The sequence below is a fragment of the Bombina bombina genome, chromosome 7, assembly GCF_027579735.1.
Source record: "Bombina bombina isolate aBomBom1 chromosome 7, aBomBom1.pri, whole genome shotgun sequence".
NCBI classification, from domain to species: Eukaryota; Metazoa; Chordata; class Amphibia; order Anura; family Bombinatoridae; genus Bombina; species Bombina bombina.
In genome coordinates, this window is record NC_069505.1 from 20,822,202 (window position 1) to 20,841,810 (window position 19,609).

General features: G+C 42.1%; 1 protein-coding gene across 1 annotated transcript in view; it reads left to right on the plus strand.

Annotated features, from left to right (window-relative positions):
* CNIH2 (cornichon family AMPA receptor auxiliary protein 2) overlaps positions 1 to 19,609 on the plus strand; it is a 186,497-nt gene that overhangs the window by 94,656 nt on the left and 72,232 nt on the right. Inside the window, exon 4 of the mRNA XM_053688844.1 lies at positions 15,111 to 15,223. Coding sequence (XP_053544819.1) covers positions 15,111 to 15,223 — 113 coding nt within the window. The remainder of the gene's footprint in view (positions 1 to 15,110; positions 15,224 to 19,609) is intronic.

Sequence of the window (19,609 nt, forward strand, 5' to 3'; positions counted from 1 at the left end):
ATGTATGTGTGTAAAGGTGTGTTATGTTAATATGTGTGTGTGTATGTATATGTGTACATCTGAAGGAGTCTGTTGTATGTATGTGCATGTATGTGTGTAAAGGTGTGTTATGTTAATATGTGTGTGTATGTATATGTGTACATCTGAAGGTGTCTGTTGTATGTATGTGCATGTATGTGTGTAAAGGTGTGTTATGTTAATATGTGTGTGTGTGTGTGTGTGTGTGTGTATATGTGTACATCTGAGGAAGTCTGTTGTATGTATGTGCATGTATGTGTGTAAAGGTGTGTTATGTTAATGTGTGTGTGTGTATGTATATGTGTACATCTGAAGGTGTCTGTTGTATGTATGTGCATGTATGTGTGTAAAGGTGTGTTATGTTAATATGTGTGTGTGTGTGTGTATATGTGTACATCTGAAGGTGTCTGTTGTATGTATGTGCATGTATGTGTGTAAAGGTGTGTTATGTTAATATGTGTGTGTATATGCGTACATCTGAAGGCGTCTGTTGTATGTGCATATATGTGTGTAAAGGTGTTTTATGTTAATATATTTGTGTGTGTGTGTATATGTGTACATCTGAAGGCGTCTATTGTATGTATGTGCTACTGAATATGTAAGTGTTGTGTTCAGTAATAAAATAGATCCATCTTCTACTATTACCTAAACTAACACCACTGCTTGTGTTAATAATGGAAGCTCCGCCCCTAGGGACCACACTGTGCTAAGCATGTGATTTTAATTCTGTCCTTGGAATATGCTAGTGCCCTAGTTTCTAACAACACCCTTGATATCATCTTATGCTAATAACCCTGTGGTAAATGACACATATTTTGTTCTCAGACACACACCCTTCAGACTGGTGTAAGGAATGGGCACAGTGACTTGTTGTACCGGCTAACGTTCTCCTGTAGAGCGTCTATAGGGTCATATTATTATATAGAGATATAACCCTCATGGTACATCAGAAAGGGGTCCACATGTAGTTAACCCAGTATCCCTTAAAGGGACATGAAACACCATTTGTTTTCTCACAATTCAGATAGAACATACAATTTTCCAATGTACTTCTGTTATCTAGTATCTTCCTTCTCTTGGTATCCTCGGTTGAAGGTGCAGCAAAAGCACTACTGGGTGTTAGCTGAGAACATGTATGTGCCGCCACCAATCAGCAGTATTGCTGCTCCTGAGCCTACCTAGATATGCTTTTCAACAAAGGATACCACAAGAATACAATTTGATAAAAGAAGTAAATTGGAAAGTTGTTTAAAATGATATGTTCTCTTGCACTCATGGAAGCTCGGTTTTGGCTTTACTGAATCTTTAAAAGACAAACTAATAGCTGCACATGGCAGCATACCTGAGTAGCACACACAGACAAATGACATACACTAGGCCTAGAGCAGCTGAGACTATTTAACCACTGTTTACACAACAAAGCATCAGAAGAACTACCCACCCCTGTGGTGTGTATCAGCATTTTTATAAATATTCTTATTGGCTTTTCATGTTGTTACAAAGTACACAGCAAAATAAGAATTACATAGCTAAAATCCGTATAGACAAAGCAAAATTCAATCTTTTGAGAATACATTAACAATAAAAGAAGTGTTAAGTCATAAAACAAAAAAGAATATCACTATATTGTCGGCATATCAATTACATTCCTATCATATCGGTATTCTCTCTTATTATGTTGGCATGTAGAGAAATCCGAGCCCCACAAATACGTATATTCCCTATGTTATAGCCATAAGGGGGGTATGGAAGAAGGCAGAAAAAAATAAAGAAATATATAAGAAGGAAAAAGAGTGAATAGAGGTGGTAGAGGAGCCCAGGGGGAAAGGAGGGGAAGGCATGAAGGTGGGTAACAAGGAAATAGAAGTAATAATTAAGTTCTCCATGTTGCCGGGAGTTTATTGGTGCCGATCCAACGGGCCACCAGTTCTGCTTTCCTTAAAGGGAGTATAATTTGGAGTTGTGTGTTCAAAGGAAGGGATTCAATCACTTTTAACCACTTATTAAAGAAGGCTTTTAATTTTTTGCTCGATTTTATTGCAGTGTTATATTGTTCCAAGATGATTTGATTTGACATCCCTCTGGAGAATTTGATTATACTAGGTGCGCTATAGGACTTCCATTTAGATAATATCAGGTTGCACCCCTTGTAAAATCACCGTATTTATAAGATTTGTGCTTAAATATGTATCAGAATATTTACAGAGAAAAAAAATATGTGTGGTGCACAACTCAAATCTGTAACCAGTCATCTTAATCAGCCAGTGGCTGACTTTTTTCCCCAAACTGTATAATCTTAGGACAGGTCCAAAAACAATGCAGGATGTCAGCGTTTACTGCACAACATCTCTAGCAGCCCATATCATTTTTAAACCATTTAGCTAGTTTAAGAGGTGTTATATACGTTTGATTAAGTAGTTTGAAATGTGATTCCCTCCATGTAATTAACTGGGTTGCCCCTTTAATTCGGTTAAAGCTGGACACTATCTCTTTGTTTGAGCTTTGTATATCTTAGAGTGTAACAGTGTTATGAGTCTATCTCACTATGCTCTCATGGAGGGGAACTCAATTTCAATTAAGAAGAGGTGAATTCGATACTAGAATTAAATTTATTTTATTCTCTATCTATCTGAATCATATAATTTCATTCTGACTTTAAAGGGACACTGAACCCAAAAATTTTGTTTTGTAATTCAGAAAGAGCATGCAATTTTAAGCAACTTTCTAATTTACTCCTATTATCAAATTTTCTTTGTTCTCTTGCTATCTTTATTTGAAAAAGAAGGCATCTATGGGTTTTTTGGGATCAGTACTCTGGACAGCAATTTTTTATTGGTGGATTAATTTATCCACCAATCAGCAAGGACAACCCAGGTTGTTCACCAAAAACGGGCCGGCATCTAAACTTACATTTTTGCATTTTAAATAAAGATACCAAGAGAATGAAGAAAATTTGATAATAGGAGTAAATTAGAAAGTTGCTTAAAATTTCATGCTCAATCTGAATCATGAAAGAAAAATTTTGGTTACAGTGTCCCTTTAATGTTCTTTTAAGCAATTCAAAACTCATTGTGGACATATTGAATATCTGATGCTGATTGGCTACAAAGAATCCAATAGGAATGTAGGGAAGCTGATTTTTACTGGTCTTAATTTTATTGGAACAAAAATTACTATCACAATAAATTCTAGAATCAGTATTTCTCTTGATGTGAGCAAATATCAGGAGTTGGAGAATCTAGGGCATTATCCAAGACTGACCCAGTTTCTATCATAGTAATAGATAATAACTCACTGTTCCCTTTATGAAGACTTTAAAATTATAATCTAAATTGCACAATTATACTTGCAGCAGGTACCTGGCTTACATAATGATCTAATCTACATTTTATCGCATGCTAGAGATGTGCTGCTAATGTAAGAGCAGATAATTGCTCATCTACTCCTAATGGAGTCATTTTCTATTACAGCAGAAGGATATTGTGGTTGACAGTTTAACTATTTAATGAAGCGGTGCATGTGCTTTGTAAACTGTTGTAGTTTGTAGACTTTTCTGGAGCAAAAGCATTCAAGGCTGCCAAAATTTCCCAAAAGGCGATATGACGACACATAAGAAGGAATCACAACCACATGTCTAGATTTAGAGTTTGGCGTTAGCCGTCAAAAGGAGCATTAAAGGGTCCTAACTCTGCTTTTTACCGCCCGCTGGTATTTAGAGTCAGCCAGGAAAGGGTCTACCGCTCACTTCCCTACCGCGATTCCAGGCTACCATAGATCCCCTTACGCCATTTGCGTATCCTATCTTTCAATTGGATCTGCCTAACGCTGGTATTTGGAGTCTTGGGAGAAGTGATCGGTAGACCCTCTACAGACAAGACTCCTACCAACAAAAAAAGTCAGTAGTTAAGAGCTTTATGGGCTAACGCCGGAATATAAAGTTCTTAACTACTGTGCTCTAAAGTACACTAACACCCATAAACAACCTATGTACCCCTAAACCGAGGCCCCCCCACATCGCCGTCACTCTAATAAAAAAATGTAACCCCTAATCTGCCGACCATTATCCCTATGAACCCCTAATCTGCTGCCCCTAACAATCGCCGACCTTTATATTATATTTATTAACCCCTAATCTGCCCCCCCCCCAACGTCGCTGCTACCTAACTACACTTATTAATCCCTAATCTGCCGACCGGACCTGCCACCACTATAATAAATGTATTAACCCCTAAAACTTTGCACTCCCGCCTCGCAAACACTAGAATAAATTGTATTAACCGCTAATCTGCCCTCCCTAACATCGCCACCACCTACCTACAATTATTAACCCCTAATCTCCCGCCCGCACCGTCGCCGCTACTATAATAAAGTTATTAACCCCTAAACCTAACTCTAACCTCTTTTGGCACCCCTTGTCTTCTCCTCCTCCTAGATATCCTGACCCACCACACCGTGGACACAAGCGGAGCAAGCCTAACACCTGAATACACAAACTTTATATCCTTTATTTTGAAGTGGACTTTCCTTTTTTATGGACACTGAGAGATATATGTATATATCCAAATATATATATACTCTCTCTTTTATGTTGTGTTATGTAGTATTGTCATTATAATTATATTAAAATTGCACTTACTGTTATTTACCAGAAATTGTTTGTACACCTGAGACCTCCAATATATATATATTTTTATTCAGATTCATTTATATAGATGCTATTTTGAACAAGATACCAAAGGGCTTGCAATTTTATATCACTGTCACTTCCACTTTAGCGCATCCTCTTAGTTTTTTCTTGTTTAGAAATCACTTTATTAAATTGTATTATCCCCTAATCTGCCCTCCCTAACATCGCCACCACCTACCTACAATTATTAACCCCTAATCTCCCGCCCGCACCGTCGCCGCTACTATAATAAAGTTATTAACCCCTAAACCTAACTCTAACCCTAACACCCCCCTAACATAAATATAATTTTTATTAAACAAAATAATATTCCTAAAATTAACTAAATTATTCCTATTTAAAACTAAATACTTACCGATCAAATAAACCCTAATATAGCTACAATATAATTAATAATTACAATGTAGCTATTTCTCCAACATTGGTGTGTCCGGTCCACGGCGTCATCCTTACTTGTGGGAATATCTCTTCCCCAACAGGAAATGGCAAAGAGTCCCAGCAAAGCTGGTCACATGATCCCTCCTAGGCTCCGCCCACCCCAGTCATTCTCTTTGCCGTTGCACAGGCAACATCTCCACGGAGATGGTTAAGAGTTTTTTGGTGTTTAAATGTAGTTTTTTATTCTTCTATCAAGTGTTTGTTATTTTAAAATAGTGCTGGTATGTACTATTTACTCTGAAACAGAAAAGGATGAAGATTTCTGTTTGTGAGAGGAAGATGATTTTAGCAGACAGTAACTAAAATCGATTGCTGTTTCCACATAGGACTGTTGAGATGAAGTAACTTCAGTTGGGGGAAACAGTTAGCAGACTTTTCTGCTTAAGGTATGACTAGCCATATTTCTAACAAGACCATGTAATGCTGGAAGGCTGTCATTTCCCCTCATGGGGACCGGTAAGCCATTTCTTAGGCAAGCAAACAGAATAAAGGGCTTAATATGGGCTATAAAACTGGTAGACACTTTTATGGGCTAAATCGATTGCTTTATTTGGGCATTTTATACATGTTTATGCTGATAATTCACATTTATAGACTTGGGGAACGTTTTTTAACGGCAGGCACTATGTTAGACACCTTTTCCAGTCAGGGAGGGCCTTCCCAGTTGTAGGCTGAGCCTCATTTTCGCGCCATTACTGCGCAGTTGTTTTTTGAGAGCAAGACATGCAGATGCATGTGTGAGGATCTGAAAGTAGCTGGAAAAGTTTCTAGAAGGCGTCACTTGGTATCGTATTCCCCTTTGGGCTTGGTATAGTCACAGCAAAGGCTGTAACTGGGACTGTATAGGGGTTAAATTTGTAAACGGCTCCGGTTCCGTTATTTTAAGGGTTAAAGCTCTGAAAATTGGTGTGCAATACTCTTAATGCTTTAAGACACTGTGGTGAAATTTTGGTAATTTTTGAACAATTTCTTCATACTTTTTCACATATTCAGTAATAAAGTGTTTTCTGTTTAAAATTTAAAGAGACAGTAACGGTTTTAAAACGTTTTTTGTGCTTTATTGACAAGTTTAAGCCTGTTTAACATGTCTGTGCCTTCGGATAAGCTATGTTCTATATGTATGAAAGCCAATGTGTCTCCCCATTTAAATTTGTGTGATAATTGTGCCATAGCGTCCAAACAAAGTAAGGACAGTACTGCCACAGATAATGAAATTGCCCAAGATGATTCCTCAGATGAGGGGAGTAAACATGATACTACATCATCTCCTACTGTGTCTACACCAGTTTTGCCCACGCAGGAGGCCCCTAGTACATCTAGCGCGCCAATGCTTATTACCATGCAACAATTGACGGCTGTAATGGATAACTCCATAGCAAATATTTTATCCAAAATGCCTGCATATCAGAGAAAGCACGATTGCTCTGTTTTAAACACTGAAGAGCAGGAGGGCACTGATGATAATTGTTCTGTCATACCCTCACACCAATCTGAAGGGGCCATGAGGGAGGTTTTGTCAGATGGGGAAATTTCAGATTCAGGAAAAATTTCTCAACAAGCTGAACCTGATGTTGTGACATTTAAATTTAAATTAGAACATCTCCGCGCACTGCTTAAGGAGGTGTTATCTACTCTGGATGATTGTGACAACTTGGTCATTCCAGAGAAATTATGCAAGATGGACAAGTTCCTAGAGGTTCCGGTGCACCCCGACGCTTTTCCTATACCCAAGCGGGTGGCGGACATAGTGAATAAGGAGTGGGAAAAGCCCGGCATACCTTTTGTTCCCCCCCCCTATATTTAAGAAATTATTTCCTATGGTCGACCCCAGAAAGGACTTATGGCAGACAGTCCCTAAGGTCGAGGGGGCAGTTTCTACTCTAAACAAGCGCACTACTATTCCTATCGAGGATAGTTGTGCTTTCAAAGATCCTATGGATAAAAAATTGGAGGGTTTGCTTAAAAAGATTTTTGTACAGCAAGGTTACCTTCTACAACCCATTTCGTGCATTGTTCCTGTCACTACAGCAGCGTGGTTCTGGTTCGAGGAACTAGAAAAGTCGCTCAGTAGAGAGACTCCATATGAGGAGGTTATGGACAGAGTTCACGCACTTAAGTTGGCTAACTCTTTTATTTTAGATGCCGCTTTGCAATTAGCTAGATTAGCGGTGAAAAATTCAGGGTTTGCAATCGTGGCGCGCAGAGCGCTTTGGCTAAAGTCTTGGTCAGCGGATGTGTCATCCAAGACAAAATTGCTTAACATTCCTTTCAAAGGTAAAACTCTATTTGGACCAGAATTGAAAGAGATTATCTCAGACATCACTGGGGGAAAGGGCCACGCCCTTCCACAAGATAGGCCTTTCAAGGCCAAGAATAAGTCTAATTTTCGTTCCTTTCGCAATTTCAGGAACGGACCGGCCTCTAATTCTGCATCCTCTAAGCAAGAGGGTAATGCCTCACAACCCAAACCAGCCTGGAAACCGATGCAAGGCTGGAACAAGGGTAAGCAGGCCAAGAAGCCTGCTGCTGCTAACAAAACAGCATGAAGGAGTAGCCCCTGATCCGGGACCGGATCTAGTAGGGGGCAGACTCTCTCTCTTTGCTCAGGCTTGGGCAAGAGATGTTCAGGATCCCTGGGCACTAGAAATAGTTTCTCAGGGTTATCTTCTGGAATTCAGGGAACTACCCCCAAGGGGAAGGTTCCACATGTCTCACTTATCCTTAAACCAAATAAAGAGACAGGCGTTCTTACATTGTGTAGAAGACCTGTTAAAGATGGGAGTGATACACCCAGTTCCAATAAAGGAACAAGGAATGGGGTTTTATTCAAATCTGTTCGTAGTTCCCAAAAAAGAGGGAACTTTCAGACCAATTTTGGATTTGAAGATCCTAAACAAATTTCTCAGGGTACCATCGTTCAAGATGGAAACCATTCGAACGATTCTACCCACTATCCAGGAAGGTCAATTTATGACTACCGTGGATCTAAAGGATGAGTACCTACATATTCCTATCCACAAAGAACATCATCAGTTCCTAAGGTTCGCCTTTCTGGACAAACATTACCAGTTTGTGGCCCTCCCATTCGGGTTAGCCACTGCTCCAAGGATTTTCACAAAGGTACTAGGGTCCCTTCTAGCGGTTCTAAGACCAAGGGGCATTGCAGTAGTACCTTACTTGGATGACATTCTAATACAAGCGTCGTCCCTGTCAAAAGCAAAGGCTCATACAGACATCGTTCTGGCCTTTCTCAGATCACACGGATGGAAGGTGAACATAGAAAAAAGTTCTCTGTCTCCGTCAACAAGAGTTCCCTTCTTGGGAACAATAATAGATTCCTTAGAAATGAGGATTTTTCTGACAGAGGTCAGAAAGTCAAAACTTCTAAGCACTTGTCAAGTTCTTCATTCTGTTCCACGTCCTTCCATAGCGCAGTGCATGGAAGTAGTAGGGTTGATGGTTGCAGCAATGGACATAGTTCCTTTTGCACAAATTCATCTAAGACCATTACAACTGTGCATGCTCAAACAGTGGAATGTGGACTATACAGACTTGTCTCCAATGATTCAAGTAGATCAGAAGACCAGAGATTCACTCCGTTGGTGGCTGACCCTGGACCATCTATCCCAGGGAATGAGCTTCCGCAGACCAGAGTGGGTCATTGTCACGACCGACGCCAGTCTAGTGGGCTGGGGCGCGGTCTGGGAATCCCTGAAAGCTCAGGAGGGACTATGGTCTCGGGAAGAGTCTCTTCTCCCGATAAACATTCTGGAACTAAGAGCGATCTTCAATGCTCTCAGGGCTTGGCCTCAGCTAGCAAAGGCCAGATTCATAAGATTCCAATCAGACAACATGACGACCGTTGCGTATATCAATCATCAGGGGGGAACAAGGAGTTCCCTGGTGATGAAAGAAGTGACCAAAATAATTCAATGGGCGGAGGATCACTCCTGCCATCTATCTGCGATCCACATCCCAGGTGTGGAAAACTGGGAAGCAGATTATCTGAGTCGTCAGACATTCCATCCGGGGGAGTGGGAACTCCACCCGGAGATCTTTGCCCAACTAACTCAATTATGGGGCATTCCAGACATGGATCTGATGGCGTCTCGTCAGAACTTCAAGGTTCCTTGCTACGGGTCCAGATCCAGGGATCCCAAGGCGACTCTAGTAGATGCACTAGTAGCACCTTGGACCTTCAACCTAGCTTATGTATTTCCACCATTTCCTATCATTCCCAGGCTGGTAGCCAGGATCAAACAGGAGAGGGCCTCAGTGATCTTGATAGCTCCTGCATGGCCACGCAGGACTTGGTATGCAGACCTGGTGAATATGTCATCGGGCCACCATGGAAGCTACCTTTGAGACAGGACCTTCTTGTTCAGGGTACATTCGAACATCCAAATCTGGTCTCCCTCCAGCTGACGGCTTGGAGATTGAACGCTTGATTCTATCAAAGCGTGGGTTTTCAGATTCTGTGATAGATACTCTGGTTCAGGACAGAAAACCGGTAACTAGAAATATTTACCATAAAATATGGAAAAGATATATCTGTTGGTGTGAATCCAAAGGATTCCCATGGAATAAGATAAAAATTCCTAAGATTCTCTCCTTTCTACAAGAAGGTTTGGAGAAAGGATTATCTGCAAGTTCTCTAAAGGGACAGATCTCTGCTTTATCTGTCTTACTACACAAAAGACTGGCAGCTGTGCCAGATGTTCAAGCATTTGTTCAGGCTCTGGTTAGGATCAAGCCTGTTTACAGACCTTTGACTCCTCCCTGGAGTCTAAATCTAGTTCTTTCAGTTCTTCAAGGGGTTTCCGTTTGAACCTTTACATTCCATAGATATTAAGTTACTATCTTGGAAAGTTTTGTTTTTGGTTGCTATTTCTTCTGCTAGAAGAGTTTCAGAGTTATCTGCTCTGCAGTGTTCTCCGCCCTATCTGGTATTCCATGCAGATAAGGTGGTTTTGCGTACTAAGCCTGGTTTTCTTCCAAAGGTTGTTTCTAACAAGAATATTAACCAGGAGATAGTTGTACCTTCTTTATGTCCGAATCCAGTTTCAAAGAAGGAACGTTTGTTACACAATTTGGACGTAGTCCGTGCTCTAAAATTCTATTTAGAGGCTACAAAAGATTTCAGACAAACATCTTCTTTGTTTGTTGTCTATTCTGGTAAAAGGAGAGGTCAAAAAGCGACTTCTACCTCTCTTTCCTTTTGGCTTAGAAGCATCATCCGATTGGCTTATGAGACTGCCGGACGGCAGCCTCCTGAAAGAATCACAGCTCACTCCACTAGGGCTGTGGCTTCCACATGGGCCTTCAAGAACGAGGCTTCTGTTGACCAGATATGTAAGGCAGTGACTTGGTCTTCACTGCACACTTTTGCCAAATTTTACAAATTTGATACTTTTGCTTCTTCGGAGGCTATTTTTGGGAGAAAGGTTTTGCAAGCCGTGGTGCCTTCCGTTTAGGTAACCTGATTTGCTCCCTCCTTCATCCGTGTCCTAAAGCTTTGGTATTGGTTCCCACAAGTAAGGATGACGCCGTGGACCGGACACACCAATGTTGGAGAAAACAGAATTTATGCTTACCTGATAAATTACTTTCTCCAACGGTGTGTCCGGTCCACGGCCCGCCCTGGTTTTTTAATCAGGTCTGATGAATTATTTTCTCTAACTACAGTCACCACGGTACCATATGGTTTCTCCTATATTTTTCCTCCTGTCCGTCGGTCGAATGACTGGGGTGGGCGGAGCCTAGGAGGGACAATATGGCCAGCTTTGCTTGGACTCTTTGCCATTTCCTGTTGGGGAAGAGATATTCCCACAAGTAAGGATGACGCCGTGGACCGGACACACCGTTGGAGAAAGTAATTTATCAGGTAAGCATAAATTCTGTTTTTAGGATTTATATTTATTTTACAGGCAACTTTGTATTTATTTTAACTAGGTACAATAGCTATTAAATAGTTAATAACTATTTAATAGCTACCTAGTTAAAATAAATACAAAATTACCTGTAAAATAAATCCTAACCTAAGTTACAATTAAACCTAACACTACACTATCATTAAATTAATTAAATAAATTACCTACAATTACCTAAAATAAAATACAATAAAATAAACTATTCTATAATACAAAAAACAAACAAACACTAAATTACAAAAAATAAAAAAGAATTACAAACAGTTTAAACTAATTACACTTAATCTAAGCCCCCTAATAAAATAAAAAAGCCCCCCAAAATAAAAAATTCCCTACCCTATTCTAAAATATAAAAGTAATCAGCTCTTTTACCAGCCCTTAAAAGGGCTTTTTGCGGGGCCTTGCCCCAAAGTAATCAGCTCTTTTGCATGAAAATAAAAATACAATACCCCCCCAACATTACAACCCACCACCCACATACCCCTACTCTAACCCACCCAAACCCCCCTTAAAAAAACCTATCGCTAACCCCCTGAAGATCATCCTTACCTTGAGTCGTCTTCACCCAGCCGAGCCGAATTCTTCATCCAAGCGGAGCAAGAAGATGTCCTCCATCCGGTAGAAGTCTTGATCCAAGCGGCAAAGAAGAGGTCCTCCATCCGGGCGAAGTCTTCTTCCAAGCGGCATCTTCTATCTTCTTTCTTCCGGATCCATCTTCATCCCGCCGACGCGGAACATCCTCCTTCCCTGATGGACTAACGACGAATGAAGGTTCCTTTAAGGGACGTCATCCAAGATGGCGTTCCTTCAATTCCGATTGGCTGATAGAATTCTATCAGCCAATCGGAATTAAGGTAGAAAAAATCTGATTGGCTGATGCAATCAGCCAATCAGATTGAAGTTCAATCCGATTGGCTGATCCAATCAGCCAATCGTATTGAACTCGCATTCTATTGGCTGATCGGAACTTTCTACCTTAATTTCGATTGGCTGATAGAATTCTTATCAGCCAATCGGAATTGAAGGGACGCCATCTTGGATGACGTCCCTTAAAGGAACCTTCATTCGTCGTTAGTCCGTCGGGGAAGGAGGATGTTCTGCGTCGGCAGGATGAAGATGGATCCGGAAGAAAGAAGATAGAAGATGCCGCTTGGAAGTGTGGTTATCTATTAGAAGACATCGCCCTGATGGAAGAACCCTTCTTTGCCGCTTGGATCAATACTTCTACCGGATGGAGGACATCTTCTTGCTCCTCTTGGATGAAGAATTCGGCTCGGCTGGGTGAAGACGACTCAAGGTAGGGAGATCTTCAGGGGGTTAGCGATAGGTTTTTAAGGGGGGTTTGGGTGGGTTAGAGTAGGGGTGTGTGGGTGGTGGGTTGTAATGTTGGGGGGGGTATTGTATTTTTATTTTCATGCAAAAGAGCTGATTACTTTGGGGCAAGGCCCTGCAAAAAGCCCTTTTAAGGGCTGGTAAAGAGCTGATTACTTTTATATTTTAGAATAGGGTAGGGGATTTTTTATTTTGGGGGGCTTTTTTATTTTATTAGGGGGCTTAGATTAGGTGTAATTAGTTTAAACTGCTTGTAATTCTTTTTTATTTTTTGTAATTTAGTGTTTGTTTGTTTTTTGTATTATAGAATAGTTTATTTTATTGTATTTTATTTTAGGTAATTGTAGGTAATTTATTTAATTAATTTAATGATAGTGTAGTGTTAGGTTTAATTGTAACTTAGGTTAGGATTTATTTTACAGGTAATTTTGTATTTATTTTAACTAGGTAGCTATTAAATAGTTATTAACTATTTAATAGCTATTGTACCTAGTTAAAATAAATACAAAGTTGCCTGTAAAATAAATATAAATCCTAAATAGCTACAATATAATTATTAATTATATTGTAGCTATAAAAGGGTTTATTTGATAGGTAAGTATTTAGTTTTAAATAGGAATAATTTAGTTAATTTTAGGAATATTATTTCGTTTAATATAAATTATATTTATGTTTGGGGGGTGTTAGGGTTAGGGTTAGAGTTAGGTTTAGGGGTTAATAACTTTATTATAGTAGCGGCAATGGTGCGGGCGGGAGATTAGGGGTTAATAATTGTAGGTAGGTGGCAGCGATGTTAGGGAGGGCAGATTAGGGGTTAATACAATTTATTCTAGTGTTTGCAAGGCGGGAGTGTGGCGGATTAGGGGTTAATACATTTATTATAGTGGCGGCGAGGTCCGGTCGGCAGATTAGGGGTTAATAAGTGTAGTTAGGTAGCTGCGACGCTGGGGGGGGGCCGATTAGGGGTTAATAAATATAATATAGGGGTCGGCGATGTTAGGGGCAGCAGATTAGGGGTTCATAGGGATAATGTAGGTTGCGGCGGTGTACGGAGCGGCAGATTAGGGGTTATTAATAATAATATGCAGGGGTCAGCGATAGCGGGGGCGGCAGATTAGGGGTTAATAAGTGTAAGATTAGGGGTGTTTAGACTCGGGGTTCATGTTAGGGTGTTAGGTGTAGACTTAGAAAGTGTTTCCCCATAGGAAACAATGGGGCTGCGTTAGGAGCTGAACGCTGCTTTTTTACAGGTGTTAGGTTTTTTTTTCAGCCAGCTCAGCCCCATTGTTTCCTATGGGGATATCGTGCACGAGCACGTTTTCCCAGCTTACCGCTACTGTAAGCAACGCTGGTATTGAGGGTTGAAGTGGAGCTAAGTTAGGCTCAACGCTCCCTTTTTTGAGCCTAACGCAGCCCCTAAGACAACTCTAAATACCAGCGTTGTTGGAAGGGTGCGTTGGCAAAAAAGTCAGCGTTAGCTACGCGGCTTTTTACAGACAAAACTCTAAATCTAGGCCACAGTTTGTAAGCAACGTGACTGATATAAATCTTTCTTTTCCACATACACACATTTAGTGCAAAGCAAATGCCTAGGGTTGTAGTCCACCATAAACTCATCAACTACCTAACCAGGAGAATCTACTTCCAAACTCTGTAGACTACAAGGCAAAAACATTTTAAGGAGATGTTGTGTAGCCCCATTATAGAATTTTAATCAGTTTTGTAATAGTTGCCTTAAAAATACTGTCATGCATGTCCAAGACTAGGCATGATGTGAGGTTTAAGGCTAGGGTTAGGGTTGTGGTTTGGTTTTGGGTTCAATATTGAAGTTAAGGTTTGGTTTTAGGACTATGTTTATGTTTGGAAGTTTACTTAAGGGCTAGGTTTATGGTTGGGGTTGGCTTAAGGGGTTAAGCTTTGGCTTAGGGTTGGGCATAGTATTAGGACTATGGTTTAGGTTAAGTTTAAGGCTATAGATTGTGGTTGGGTGCAGTTAGGGATTTGGTTGGGCTTAACGCTAAAGTAAGGGTTGGGGTTGAGTTTAGGGCTAAGGTTAGGGATAGGTTTAGGGTTAGGACCTGGGTTAGTTTAAGGACTAAATATAGGGTTAACATTGGAATTGGTTTTAGGACTAGAATAAGGGTTGGGGTAAGTGTAAGCTTTAGATTTAGGATCCAGGCTGGCTTTAGGACTAGATCTTTAATTTGGTTTGAATTAAGAGTTAGAGTAAGGGTTGGCTTTTGGACTAGGGCTAGGGTGAAGGCTGGAAACGGATTAGGATTGAGGTTGGTTTTAGGACTAGGCCTACAGTTAAAGGCGGAGGGTAGTGTGAAAAAGGCAGGTATTTGGTCAGTGTTACCTTATAATGAGTAACTGGTCTTGGCGTACACAACTAGTCTCGGCATACACAACTGGTTTTGGCATACAAAAGCTGACCGTGTAAGGTAACCATCCTCCATCTTTAGGAAATATTATGAATGTTGACATTAGCCCATATGTAGCTCAGAGTTATCGTATTCTAAATAGAAGGCATGATAGATTTATACTTGTAAATCTATATACTATGTACAGTATATGTGTCTTTTCATCCCCATACTTCATTTACTGTCCTGTGTCTATGGTGCCCTTTACTCATTCAGGAAGTCTATCTTTCTCTCGTACAATTTGTCCCTCTTTCTCACCACCCTTTTTTCTCACTCCCTCAGCTGGTGGTACCTGAGTACTGCATCCATGGACTCTTTTGCTTAATGTTTATGTGTGCTGCTGAGTGGGTTACTCTGGGTCTGAACATACCTCTTCTATTCTACCACCTCTGGAGGTAAGTACATCTACTGATAATCACTCATCTAGAAAAATCTAAAATCTCTATTTCTGTGTTTTCAGGAAAATAATCTATTGGGATATTATTTATGTTACTGTTATATTGTGTGTTGTCAGCATCACAGCATCATCCCTGTATTGTTTGAATACTGAAATACAATTCCCATGATGCTCTGACATTTCTGATCTTCCATTCAATGAAACAGAGGAAACAAAGGAACTTCAGTTCCTCGTATGTTCTATCTGATCCTGCCTCTTCTTTAAATTAGGTCTGACTCTACTGTCTCTACAGGACATTCTGCCCACAAAAGGAATCATCTAACTTATCTTCCAAGTCATGTTGTATGATGGTTAATGTCACAGACCCCTCTGTCCTGGAACTATGTGGCTCTCCTGGTTAATTTGTGTGGATTCGTATGATTTCCTGTCCGTACTTCCCCGTTCGTTTATTCTTTTTTTTAATCTCCCGAACACTGCTGAAACTGCCAAACTCCCTACGGATTATGGATTCTGGCATTATGTTTAAGTCACCCTGTGCCCATTATAGGTACAGGGTGTGAATCCAACAGTACTAAACGGGTTAACTCTCTCCTTGTTCAGTTTTTGAGAAACTGTATTTTCTGATACAGGTTTCCTGGCATCAGCTATTGTTTACTGTAATTAGGTTTAGGTGATACGCTTTCACCTTGTGTAATCCCCTCCAGAGTCCAGACTGCTAGGTGCCAGGAAGTAATCCATTGTTTTCTTGTGTTTGATTGTTTAATGGTTTATGTAATGTATTTTTATTGTATCCTGTAAAAGGGCGTTTTTCCTCTAGCCATGGAGATAATTGTATTTCTTCCCAATTATCTCCAGGATATAGAGGAGGGGTTTACTGGTACCAGGTGGGAGACCTGCTTAAATACCGGGCATGTAGCCCTCAATAAAATTATTCCTGTTTTACCCTCAAGACGGAGCTTGGTCTTGTGTTTGGTGGGAATTGCTACTCTGGATTATTTTTTTGCCTGTTTTAGGAGAGAAAGATTTTGTGTATTTTCCCCGTCTGTGTATTAACTGGGTTCGTGTGTTGCTATTCCCGTATAAAGGGGATCTTTCATCTGGTATTAACCCTCGATATCCGGGTTATACCATAACAACTGGTGGCAAGCGACGGGATGGTCCTCATCTCCCAGAAGAGCAACTACACATCCGGACCTAATGTGAGTACTGTATGAAAGGCTGAAAAGAGCTACCCTTAAAGACCTGCTAGAAAAACTGGGCCGACAAGCCAGTAACCTCAGGAAGAGGGAGATTATTACAATACTGACCAAGATGAATGGAGTACCAGGGACCGAAAGAACCAATGGGCCCAGCATATCAGACAGAACCCCCGAAGAATCAAGCTTTGACCGTGCGGTTAAAATAAGACTGGCACATTATGGCCCCAACCCGACTACATTATGGCCCCAACCCGCTGTGGAGGCCAACCTACTTCGCCAAGGCGGCGCTGCAGCAGCCCAAGTCACAGCAACCCCAGTGGAAAAGAGAAAATACATTTTGCAGCTTTTAAAAACTTCATTGAAACAGAAGTAGAGATTGATGGGTACCTTGCGGATTTTGAGAGGCAATGTGCCCTACACAAGGTACCCACAGAGGACTGGGTCACGATATTATCCGGAAAATTATCCGGCCGGGCCAGCGAGGCTTTTCGGGCCTTTCCGGATGAGGAAGTCAGGGAATATAATGCTGAAAAAGAGGCTCTACTCTCCAGGTATGCGGTTACACCGGAGGCATACAGGAGACGGTTCAGAGACACTGTTAAGCTAGCTGGAGATTCCTACGTCGAATGGGCATGTAGGGTGCACCACACAGCAGCTCACTGGATGGCGGGGTGCCAAGCCATATCCGGGGAAGAGGTGCTGCAGCTATTCCTGTTGGAACATTGCTTCGACAAGTTATCCGCAGGAGATAGAGAGTGGGTTCGGGACCGTAAACCCTCCACAATGCATGAAGCTGCTCGCCTGGCAGATGAGTATACGGATGCCCGCAAACTGGACACTGCTGCCACTAACACCCCTGCCAGAGTGGAGTACCGACCCAGAGTCACCCCAGCAGCTACCGGTTACCAACCCCCGGCGCACCACTCTACAGCACCACCTCTAGCCACAAACTATCCTCAGCCAGCCCGGTTCAACTCACGGGATTACTCGCAGCCCATTTGGTGCTTCGGATGTAAGCAACTAGGGCACAAAAGACCAGAGTGTCCACTAAACACAGCGAACCAAGCACAGTCCTGGAGGAAACCCGCTGGTGGAAACCCACGTAACCCCCAGCCTGCTGCCCACTGCGTAGAGGAGGAAGAATGCTGGGGCATCCTACATGAAGCAGACCCCATGGTACATGGTCTAAAAAATAAAACTTACCAGGATAGGCTCAATGACCTAAATATGTATAGCTTAGAGGAGAGAAGGGAAAGAGGTGATATGATAGCAACTTTCAAGTACATTAAAGGGTTTAGTAAAACTGAGGCTGTGGGTATTTTACATAAAATTGAAAATTCAAGAACAAGGGGTCATGAGCTCAAGCTAAAGGGTAGTAGATTCAGGAGTAATTTGAGGAAGCACTTCTTTACAGAAAGAGTGATTGATTTATGGAATAAACTTCCTCAAGAGGTAGTAGCAACAAACACTGTGGGGGACTTTAAAAATGCATGGGACAAGCATATGGCTATCCTACGAACTAGATAAGTTTATACTGTTAGGTAAGGTCGGGCAGACTTGCTGGGCCTATGGCTCTTATCTGCCGTTAATATCTATGTTTCTATGTTTCTAAGCTGCCCACCGGGATAACTGACAACAGCACCGGCAACTGGTTAAAGTGAATGGGAAGGAGGTCAGTGGTCTACGAGATACTGGTGGTACCATGTGCGCATGACCTTGCTCCAAAAGAACTTGGTGTCCGAGAACCAGCACACCAGAGACACTGTGGCTGTGAGGGTAGCAGGGGGTGCTGTGTTCCGCCTACCTGTTGCCCAGGTACATTTGGATTGGGGAGTGGGCACTAGACATGTGAATGTGGGGGTCATGAAAGATTTACCAGCTGATGTTCTCCTTGGAAATGACTTGGCCCCCCTTGTTTCTGCCTACGCTCTGATGGGTCCCACTGATGTTAACCCTGTGACAACCCGTGCCCAGACCCATGCCGCCGAGACCGACCCACCTGCTGCTGAGACCCAGGTAAGACTCTCTCCCCCGACTTGTACCCTAGATCAGGCCCCCTTAGGGTGGGATACCCCAGAGACGTACAGGAGGAAAACCAGGGAGGATCCGACCCTTCAGAAGTATAGGGCTAGGGAAGATGCTGGAGAAGAGGGGGTAGATGGGGAACGTTATGAGTGGGTGGGGGATAGGTTATATAGAATCCCTAAACCTGCCCAGAAAAGTACTGCCCCTCCACAGAATCGGCAGCTGGTGGTGCCTGCGAAATACCGGCAAGAGATTCTGCGGATTGGGCATGATGTACCATTAGCTGGACATCTAGGGTCCCACCACACCGCTCATAGGATCAACCAAAATTTCTTCTGGCCCAATTTTAACCGTGATGTGCGGGTATATTGTAGTACTTGTGACACCTGTCAACGGGTGGGTAAGCAGGGGGATCACCCAAAAGCTAGGCTTATGTCCATGCCTATCATTGGGGAACCCTTTTCCCGCATAGCCGTTGACATTGTGGGTCCACTGGCCAGAGCTAGTCCATCAGGTAAGAAGTATATTCTCACCGTGGTGGACTATGCCACTCGTTACCCAGAGGCAGTAGCACTGTCTAATATAGAGGCAGAGACAGTAGCTGATGCCCTGGTTAAGGTTTTTACTAGGGTCGGGTTCCCTAAGGAGATTCTCTCCGATCAGGGGACCCAGTTTACCGCTGTGCTCACCCAGCAGCTGTGGAAGGTGTGCAGCATTAAACCACTGCTCAGTTTGCCTTATCACCCACAGACTAACAGGACCTTTTACTGACACTTGCAGAGACTGGGAGCGATTCCTGCCTCATCTGTTATTTGCGTACAGAAAGGTGCCCCAGGAATCTACTGGGTTCTCTCCCTTTGAGTTACTCTATGGGAGAAGGGTCCGCGGACCCCTGGATCTCATTAGAGGACACTGGAAGGGAGAGACAGAGCAGGAGGGGACCCCCATAGTACCATATGTCCTGGGACTCCGGGACCACATGGAGAAACTGTCCCTGATAGTAAGGGAGAATCTCCAGGTGGCCCAGGGGAGACAGAAGAGGTGGTACGATCGGGGTGTCCGGCAGCGGTTCTTCCAGGTTGGACAGAAAGTTTTGGTGATCAAGCCTGTGAGGACAAACAAGATGCAAGCATCTTGGCAGGGCCCGTATAAGGTGTTAG